This window comes from Oncorhynchus mykiss, chromosome 18 (genome assembly GCF_057628025.1).
Source record: "Oncorhynchus mykiss isolate SJ-2025 chromosome 18, ASM5762802v1, whole genome shotgun sequence".
Lineage (NCBI taxonomy): Eukaryota > Metazoa > Chordata > Actinopteri > Salmoniformes > Salmonidae > Oncorhynchus > Oncorhynchus mykiss.
Window position 1 is genome coordinate 65,861,760 of NC_143039.1, and position 10,107 is coordinate 65,871,866.

The 10,107-nt window shown below is 44.3% G+C and overlaps 1 protein-coding gene across 6 annotated transcripts; it reads left to right on the forward strand.

Annotated features, from left to right (window-relative positions):
• The first annotated feature begins 3,057 nt into the window (after positions 1–3,057).
• Positions 3,058–9,524, forward strand: LOC110496594 (ras-related protein Rab-5A). 6 transcript variants are annotated; one of them, XM_036953385.2, is made up of 7 exons: positions 3,075–3,274; positions 4,356–4,446; positions 5,210–5,439; positions 5,536–5,687; positions 5,885–6,007; positions 6,114–6,207; positions 6,405–9,524. In XM_036953385.2, exons 3-7 carry the CDS (start codon positions 5,274–5,276, stop codon positions 6,518–6,520), a joined length of 651 nt encoding a protein of 216 aa, XP_036809280.1. In that variant the 5' UTR covers positions 3,075–3,274; positions 4,356–4,446; positions 5,210–5,273; the 3' UTR covers positions 6,521–9,524. The 6 variants fall into 6 exon arrangements, with proteins under 6 accessions (XP_036809277.1, XP_036809278.1, XP_036809280.1 ...); XM_021572579.3 differs by having other exon boundaries at positions 3,237–3,307; XM_036953382.2 differs by lacking the exon at positions 4,356–4,446 and having other exon boundaries at positions 3,058–3,307.
• The last annotated feature ends 583 nt before the right edge of the window (positions 9,525–10,107 follow it).

The following is a 10,107-nucleotide window of genomic DNA, read 5'->3' on the forward strand; positions in this document are numbered from 1 at the left end:
GGAGGATGGTAAATGTGATCTGCATAACATACCAATTGAAATGCCTTTGTCAAATCAAATGTATTTGTCGCATACACATGGTTAGCAGATGTTAATGCGAGTGTAGCGAAATGCTTGTTCTTCTAGTACCGACAATGCAGTAGTAATCAACGGGTAATCTAACCTAACAATTCCACACCTACTACCTTATACACACAAGTGTAAAGGGATAAAGAATATGTACATAAAGATATATGAATGAGTGATGGTACAGAACGGCATAGGCAAGATGCAGTAGATGGTATAGAGTACAGTACAGTGGGGAGAACAAGTATTTGATACACTGCTGATTTTGCAGGTTTTCCTACTTACAAAGCATGTAAGCATGTAAGAGGTCTGTAATGTTTATCATAGGTACACTTCAACTGTGAGAGACGGAATCGAAAACAAAAATCCAGAAAATCACATTGTATGATTTTTAAGTAATTTATTTGCATTTTATTGCATGACATAAGTATTTGATACATCAGAAAAGCAGAACCTAATATTTGGTACAGAAACCTTTGTTTGCAATTACAGACATCATACGTTTCCTGTAGTTCTTGACCAGGTTTGCACACACTGCAGCAGGGATTTTGGCCCACTCCATACAGACCTTCTCCAGATCCTTCAGGTTTCAGGGCTGTCGCTGGGCAATACAGACTTTCAGCTCCCACCAAAGATTTTCTATTGGGTTCAGGTCTGGAGACTGGCTAGGCCACTCCAGAACCTTGAGATGCTTCTTACGGAGCCACTCCTTAGTTGCCCTGGCTGTGTGTTTTGGGTCGTTGTCATGCTGGAAGACCCAGCCACGACCCATCTTCAATGCTCTTACTGAGGGAAGGAGGTTGTTGGCCAAGATCTCGTGATACATGGCCCTATCCATCCTCCCCTCAATACGGTGCAGTCGTCCTGTCCCCTTTGCAGAAAAGCATCCCCAAAGAATGATGTTTCCACCTCCATGCTTCACGGTTGGAATGGTGTTCTTGGGGTTGTACTCATCCTTCTTCTTCCTCCAAACACGGCGAGTGGAGTTTAGACCAAACATCTCTATTTTTGTCTCATCAGACCACATGACCTTCTCCCATTCCTCCTCTGGATCATCCAGATGGTCATTGGCAAACTTCAGACGGGCCTGGACATGCACTGGCTTGAGCAGGGGGACCTTGCGTGCGCTGCAGGATTTTAATCCATGACGGCGTAGTGTGTTACTAATGGTTTTCTTTGAGACTGTGGTCCCAGCTCTCTTCAGGTCAGTGACCAGGTCCTGCCGTGTAGTTCTGGGCTGATCCCTCACCTTCCTCATGATCATTGATGCCCCACGAGGTGAGATCTTGCATGGAGCCCCAGACCGACGGTGATTGACCGTCATCTTGAACTTCTTCCATTTTCTAATAATTGCGCCAGCAGTTGTTGCCTTCTTACCAAGCTGCTTGCCTATTGTCCTGTAGCCCATCCCAGCCTTGTGCAGGTCTACAATTTTATCCCTGATGTCCTTACACAGCTGTCTGGTCTTGGCCATTGTGGAGAGGTTGGAGTCTGTTTGATTGAGTGTGTGGACAGGTGTCTTTCATACAGGTAACAAGTTCAAACAGATGCAGTTAATACAGGTAATGAGTGGAGAGCAGGAGGGCTTCTTAAAGAAAAACTGTGAGAACCGGAATTCTTACTGGTTGGTAGGTGATCAAATACTTATGTCATGCAATAAAATGCAAATGAATTACTTAAAAATCATACAATGTGATTTTCTGGATTTTTGTTTTAGATTCTGTTTTAGATAACATTTACAGACCTCTACATGCTTTGTAAGTAGGAAAATCTGCAAAATCTGCAGTGTATCAAATACTTGTTCTCCCCACTGTATGAGATGAGTAATGTAGGGTATGTAAACATAAAAGTGGCATAGTTTAAAGTGGCTAGTATACATGTATTACATAAAGATGGCAAGATGCAGTAGATGGTATAGAGTACAGTATATACAGTTTAACAGTCTGATGGCCTTGAGATAGAAGCTGTTTTTCAGTCTCTCAGTCCCTGCTTTGATGCACCTGTACTGACCTCGCCTTCTGGATGATAGCGGGTGAACAGGCAGTGGCTCGGGTGGTTGTTGTCCTTGATCTTTATGGCCTTCTTGTGACATCGGGTGGTGTAGGTGTCCAGGAGGGCAGGCAGTTTGCCCCCGGTGATGCGATGTGCAGACCTCACTACCCTCTGGAGAGCCTTACGGTTGTGGGCGGAGCAGTTGCCTGTACGGTGATACAGCCCGCCAGGATGCGCTCGATTGCATCTGTAAAAGTTTGTGAGTGCTTTGGTGACAAGCCAAATTTCTTCAGCCTCCTGAGGTTGAAGAGGCGCTACTGCGCCTTCTTCACCATGCTGTCTGTGTGGGTGGACCAATTCAGTTTGTCCGTGATGTGTACGCAGAGGAACTTATAACTTACTACCCTCTCCACTACTGTCCCGTCGATGTGGATAGGGGGGTGCTCCCTCTGCTGTTTCCTGAAGTCTACGATCATCTCCTTTGTTTTGTTGACATTGAGTGAGAGGTTATTTTCCTGACACCACACTCCGAGGGCCCTCACCTCCTCCCTGTAGGACATCTCGTCGTTGTTGGTAATCAAACCTACCACTGTAGTGTCGTCTGCAAACTTTGTATGCCTCCTTGTCTGTATACCTGCAGACACAGACACAAGTGAGCAGGTCAGTCATCTGCACCCAATACAGCTAGCCTTCAACATATTGTTAGAGCCTATATATTATTACCTTTTTGTTGATTGATATCCATTGAATTTTGTCTATTTTCCTGTTTTAGAAAGATTTTTGCAAATATGGAAAGATAGATGGTATCATCACAAAACAATATAAATTGTTTTGAGGATCTTAGAAGAACCCTTGTTGAACCCCACATTTTTAAAGTGTATGTTGTTCAGAAAGAATGCAAGTTCGAATTCAGTTTCTGCACACGCGCACTTCACAGAGGAGGCGTTCCCTAGCGGAAATATGCACATGCAGGCTACAACGCGCCAATAGGATCTCGCTAGCTCTTGGTTGGCTTTGCCCGAGGTGGAGCTTGTTCTGCCCACTATGCTTCATTTGCTCCCACTGTAAACGACATAGATAAAGTATCTTGGGTTTGTTATAACTATCTTTGGTCACATTCTCTGCAAGAGCAAACTTGCTGTGTGACGTGTAGAAGGGGCGGAAGGGATGTTTGTGTTTTGGTTCTAAATGGGAAGTTGCAAGAAGAAAGAAAAAGGTGGAGACGTGATCTGGGTTGTTGAAATTAATTGTATGTTTAACCATGCGTATCCGCACTGCGCCCTTTAATTAGTGTATAGACTATTTTGTGGGTAGTGTGTGTTCATAAACAACGCCTAGGTTTCAGGTATAGTACGCGAAATGGTGTTACAAGTTGTGGATTTCAGCTCGTTAGTTGTCAGCTGGCTAGCTAACTTGCTATGCTAACATTACATGTCTGATGAGAAACGCAAAAATAGGCCTCGGCCCCGAATTGGGAAGGACTCTAACGTTAGGTAACAACGGGTTTGTCAGTTCAAAGTTCCGACTTAAACAGTGTTCATAATAATATATATTGGTTGTTGATCGTGGCGGATATGAGCTCGTCATACCCTTCTGCTTGCTAGCTAACTATCTTCTTGAAAAAGCTAGCCAGCCAGCTCCATCATCGCACACTGACATGTTTTGCTAGTTTGCCAGCCAGTTAACGTTAGCTAGCTAGCTGTTTAGCAAGACGGTCAACAATCCGGTAGCTAGTATGTAACGTTATAGCATACGTTATTAATTCGGATGCTGATGTAGCTATATAAACAACCAAGCGAATAATCTATCTAGCTAAATTAGCAAGATATCTAACGTTAGTTGGGTAAGCGTTAGCTTCTATTTGGGAATGTCGTCCTCTCAATGTTCTCGCTATCGATAGCTACGAAAATAAAGCGAAGAAAGCTCACGTTCGCTATACTAGTAACTAGCTAGTTTGGAAATTTGAACTATCCATTCTAGCATTGATTCATAACAGTGCTAGTTGAGTTCCCACTTTGAAGGCAACAGCCAGTACAGCCCGTTGCTGTCAGCCTATTGTACATGTTTACCTTTTAGCTTGTCGCTATTAGTTAGTTAGGCATTGGCAAACTTATTTACATTGGAAGGCATTCTTAAAACATCACTGCAACGCCTTGCCCTTCAGCCTGTATGTGATTGTAAATATGTCACCTTGCTGAGTAGTGTTTTCCTCTTATGACAAATGATGTGTGTGTTTTGTCACTTGAGGGGCTAAATTTCAGCACCTAGACTGAGAATGTTACTTTGTGTACCCACAGGGCGTGAATGGTTTTGACTGGAAACACATATGGGGAGTTCAGAGCCATATCATTCTATCTTTTTACTACTGCCAACTTGAAAGATTTACATGTAAGGCACACAACCTCTGTCAGTTACATTTGAACAGGGAAAAAAGCTCTGTCAGATCAGATCCATCTCTCTGATATACCACTCGGACTGGGCAGCTAGCTAGGTTTGACTGGCTGTGTGGCAAGGAAAGGTGGGGATACCTAGTCAGTTGCACAACTGAATGTAATCAACCGAAATGTGTTTTACGCATTTAACCCAACCCCTCTGAATCAGAGAGGTGCTGCTTTAATCAATGTCCACGTCATCGGCTCACAGGGAGCAGTTGTTGTTGGGGGTTAACAGCTTTGCTCAAGGGGAGAACAGCAGATCTTTCCACCTTGCTGACCTTACCGTTACTGGCCCAACGCTCTTAACCACTAGGCTACTTGCTGCCCCAACCATGTTTATTTTTCTACATGTTTTTCTCTCTTGTCTTCAGTGGAGACAGGATAATCTATCCATTGTTTACTTCCTTGAGGAAGGAGGGGAAGAATTTCCAGTCAATTATGTAGTTCATTACTAAGTTAATCTCGTTGTGAGGCACGTCTGGACTCCGATATCAAGGTTTCTTCCTTTTCTCTTTCGAGAAGCATGTCCACCCCTGACTCAATCATAGAGGATGTAGATCTAGGCCAGGGTTAAACTACGTGTCAAAACGTCTTTATGAAAACATCTTTATCTCTACTTCAAAACACCCTTATCTCTAACACATCTGACATAGCCCTAGTTAAAAATATCATCAGAGACACGTGATTCATTGTTTTTCCTCTATCGACTCCTCCAGCTGAAGCCCTAAAAGTGCAGTCAGACGTGTGGGACAGACACTGACCGGGGGATCTAACCAGGCCATGGCCAACAGGGGAGGCGCTACGAGACCCAACGGGTCTAATGCTGGGAACAAGATCTGCCAGTTCAAGTTAGTGCTGCTGGGGGAGTCGGCGGTGGGCAAGTCCAGCCTGGTGCTCCGCTTTGTCAAGGGCCAGTTCCACGAGTTCCAGGAGAGCACCATAGGAGGTGACTTACGGCTGCACTCAATGATGCACTTAAGCCTGTTTTTTTACAGTTCAGGTCAACTATGTATTTGACATGTCTCTCTTCTCTCCTCCCCAGCGGCCTTCCTGACCCAGACGGTGTGTCTAGACGACACGACAGTGAAGTTTGAGATCTGGGATACGGCGGGACAGGAGCGCTACCACAGCCTGGCGCCCATGTACTACAGAGGGGCGCAGGCCGCCATCGTGGTCTACGACATCACAAATGAGGCAAGTGGTGTCATGTCATCAATACACTCCCCACTCATGATCAGGACCTCGATAGATTACGTAACCAATGCCACCTTCCTTCGTCAAAATGATAATTGATCTCACATGTTTGCATAGGTGGTCACACTTGTGATCCCTTCACGCTGGATTATTCAAATACCTTTGGAAGTTGTGAGTACCATGTTTCTTGTCTCCAGGAGTCATTTGCCCGGGCCAAGAACTGGGTGAAGGAGCTGCAGAGACAAGCCAGCCCCAACATTGTCATCGCTCTGTCAGGCAACAAGGCTGACCTCGCCAGCAAGAGAGCCGTCGACTTCCAGGTGAGCCCTCCAAACACCCTTACCTGTCTCGTGCCACTTTAGAACACACTTGTGTGTGTCTGAGTTTGACAGACAGTGACTGTCTCTGACATGGTTGTTTTCCCAGGATGCCCGGTCTTATGCAGACGACAACAGCTTGCTCTTCATGGAGACGTCGGCCAAGACATCTATGAATGTGAACGAGATATTCATGGCTATTGGTAGGTACCTCTCACTCCTTGATCCGCATCACTTTACTGATCTATAATTGAATAGGGCCCTGCACAAGCAAATGCTCTAATACATACTTAGACAAGTAACAAGAAAATGTGAACTAGCAGGATGTTTTGATCTAGCGATCTTCATCAGTAGATGGCATTTTGTGAAGTTTTTGTTTTGTTTTTCCTCCGTGCTCTAGCGAAAAGATTGCCCAAGAGCGAGCCTGCAGCCGCTGGAGCTAACAGTGGGCGGAACAGGGGCGTCGACCTAACTGAAGCCGCCCAGCCAACCAAGGCCCCCTGCTGCAGTAACTAATGCGATGCCCACCTACTGCAGTGACTAATACGACCGATGCCCGACATTCGCTGCAGTAAACTAATGTGACGCCCCCCCCCCCCCCACAAAAAAACTCTCTGATCTGCAGCAATGAAAAAAGTTGATATCTGAACCCTCCTTCCCTTCTCCTCTCTGCAGTAACTAATACAAAGCAACACCCTCGTCTATATTTCTCAACTACGCCCCACCCCTCCCCCACTGGTTCTGCTGTTACTAATTGAGACTCCTCCCACCTTCCTCTTTTTTTCCCCCTTAAATTAGTGCTGCCTTCCCTACCCCATTCCTCCAGACTATTGGCTAGCAGCAGGACTAAAGGGCGGGGCTCCTGTGATTTGGTCTCCTCTCCTGGGATAGATAGACTGTTTCTAATACGCAATCTCTCATGTCCTTTTTTGTTTTTTGTTCGATTTTTGTTTTGTTTTTCACAGTTATTCATCGGAATTATGGATGCATGTATCACTACAAGGCCTGACATGATGATGAAAAAAAAAATCAATTTTAACTTTATTCAGCGGCACACAAAACATCTTAGAGTGAAAAGAGGAGTGTCTCCAAAAACGCTGACAGAAAAAACAGAGGGAGAGATGAGAGGGGAAGAGAGGCTCCAAAGGTTTGTTAGGGCTAAATCATAAGGAAGCTAAAGAAAAAACTGTTTAGCAGGACTTGGATCCCTGCTAGTTTCTTTCTCTGTTGGTCCCTCTTTGTCTGGCCTCCTCTTTCTCTTGTGTAACATATTCATATGCTTTCTCAACTAAACCTTTTAGTGCCACTAGTGTAGTGTTGTTCCCTTCTCTCTTGGCCCCATCCCAGGGCCTTGCCTGCTTCTAGCGTTCAGTCCCAAATCAAACCTTAGACACCCCTGGTTCAGGAGTTAGTTAACTCATTTTTCCCCGGTGGCCGCATTTGGTCTTCAACAAGGTCCAAACGGCCTCACTAAAAATGGTTTTTATTTCCTTGCCGCCATCGTATTTGGAATTTTGATGCTTTTTCATTGTCTAGTGATTATTATCCAGCTGGACAGTCAAGAAACTGTATGCATGTAGGTCCATTATCATTTCTATATAGTTTCAAAAATATCTATATTTTATTTTTTATTTTCACTCAAACCACCCGCGGGCTGGATTGGACCCCCTCCTAGCCACGGGCCATATGTTTAACACCCCTGCCCTAAACCCTTATGTACTTCGTGTAGGTCTGAGAGGATTTGAGGTTGTAAACCATGTGGGGAATATTCCACCTAGCTTATCAGAGGGTCTATTAGGAGCATTATCACCGTAATGCTCCTAATAGACCTATTCAGTCCTTTCAGATCTACACAATTGTTGAAGGGGCTAGGGGTGGGTTTGGGATTGGGCGTAGCTGTTCTAGTGGCATCGTGCAATGGTTCACAGTAATTGCTCTGTGACTTCTATAGTTACCACCACAGTATGACATCGGGGCCTCTGAGGCTTGTTCACTAGTAACCCCCCACCCACCCAATTCCAAGCCTCCAGACCCCTCCCCATCCTATCCTGATGGTTTCTGTCTGAGGGAGGGGATGATCCTGATCTATATGGGCTATGATGTCAGCTGTCCTTTGTCTCAACATGTAATGGATGAGATTAGGTAATGGTTGAGGCATAATGCCTGTCCAGATATAAACAAGGTGCTGGTTGGAAGGCAGCTGTTTTCCACCTGGAGGGAAAGGGGAGCATGGTGAGGTGACCTCTGTAGGTGTCATTAGGAATCCGCTGAAACTAGGGCCCTGTCTGACACTAGGGCCCGGCCCTGTCTAAATGGCACCCTATTCCCTATGTAGTGCACTATTGACCAGGACTCTGGTGCCATTTGGGACGTCACTCTCTTTGTCACGGACACTGAGATCGGTCACTTCATCCCCTGTTCTATAGGAAGTGCTTTAGACACTGTCTGTCAGTGTGTGTACACAGGGGGACTGGGCTGTCTGGTGATACAAATATCCTCAAAGACAACAAACACACATGACACACACACACTGTATACACACAGGTTTATTTCTATCTCAACCCTGCTAGATCTAATTACTGTAATATAACACACACACCTAACCACAAGCTACAACATACACTTTTTTTGTGTTATTTTTAAACTCTGGACCTGTTACACACACAGTTAACACCCCCCCCCCCCCCCCACCCCTTTCTCCAGGTCTGTCTTCCTCATGCCTTGCACTAATGACGCTCATGAATATATCTTGTCATAATTACAGCCAGTGTGATATAAATATATTTATAAATAATATGCTGTAAATAGGGTAATTGACAGGACTAATGCTTGCTAGGGAGTTGTCTAGATAATCATTAAATAACAAAATACTGTACAGTTAGCAAAAAATACACTTTGTATGGGTTTGGAGTTATGTTTTTTTTTCACACACAAAAAAATCTATTCTAATTGATGGTGGTCTTTATAAATGTGTGTAGTGTTGTTAAAAAAATGTACTTGCATTTCTTTAGTGGTCTGTCTTATGTTGTTTTTTTTTCAAGAAAAACTGGATTTTTTTGGTTTTCTGTTTTTTAATATTCTCTCTCGCATTTCATTAATTTTGTTAGCCATCTAAAGCTAAGAATCCCTGTCCAATACTCATTGTCCCATTGGAACTGAACTCACACACCATACACTGTCTGGGTGTAGAATCCCTGTCGCAGGAACAGATCGATTTGACAAAACTAACCGTCCGCCTGTCTTATAACGTCTCAGTAAGAATGTAACAACGTTGTAGGAACAATGTAACAACAGTAGTAGTAGTAGAATGAAAAAAGAAAGACTGTTCCGTTCTACTGTTGGTACTAGCTGGTGGATCATGATGATGAATAAATGGATTAACTCTTAGAGATGTAAATAGTTTGTTGTTGCTGTGGACAGTTAATTGCAGATGGAAAAAAATAACAAAGGCAAGCATTTTACAGTACTGTTAAATAATGACCAAATAAATACAGAAATAAAATGTAGAATTTACATGGGAGGAGGTTGTATTGTGTGTGGAGTAAAATATTTTGTTTTCAGGTGTTCCAGTTACTCTGTGTAGGGTAAAGAACCCCTACCACTCTGTGTAGGGTAAAGAACCCCTACCACTCTGTGTAGGGTAAAGAACCCCTACCACTCTGTGTAGGGTAAAGAACCCCTACCACTCTGTGTAGGGTAAAGAACCCCTACCACTCTGCCCGAGGTCTCCAGTGAAGTCATGTAATGTTTCTCTGACCATTTGCTGCATTTAAAACAACTGGGAACTGGGAAATCTCAGACTTCAGTGTGCTCAAGACAACTGGGAACTGGGAAATCTCAGACTTCAGTGTGCTCAAGACAACTGGGAACTCTGGGGGAAAAAGATGAGCTGACTGAGAAATATCTTCTGAACGGTCATCCAACTAGGAATTCCATGTAAAGACAATCGGGCATCTTTATAGAGCTTCAACGTCTAAGGCACTGCATCTCAGTGCTAGGTGTTACCAGGCTGTATTGCAACCGGCCGTGATTGGAAGTCCCATAGGGAGGCACACAATTGGCCCAGCGTCGTTAGTGTTTGGCCAGGGTAGGCCATCATTGTA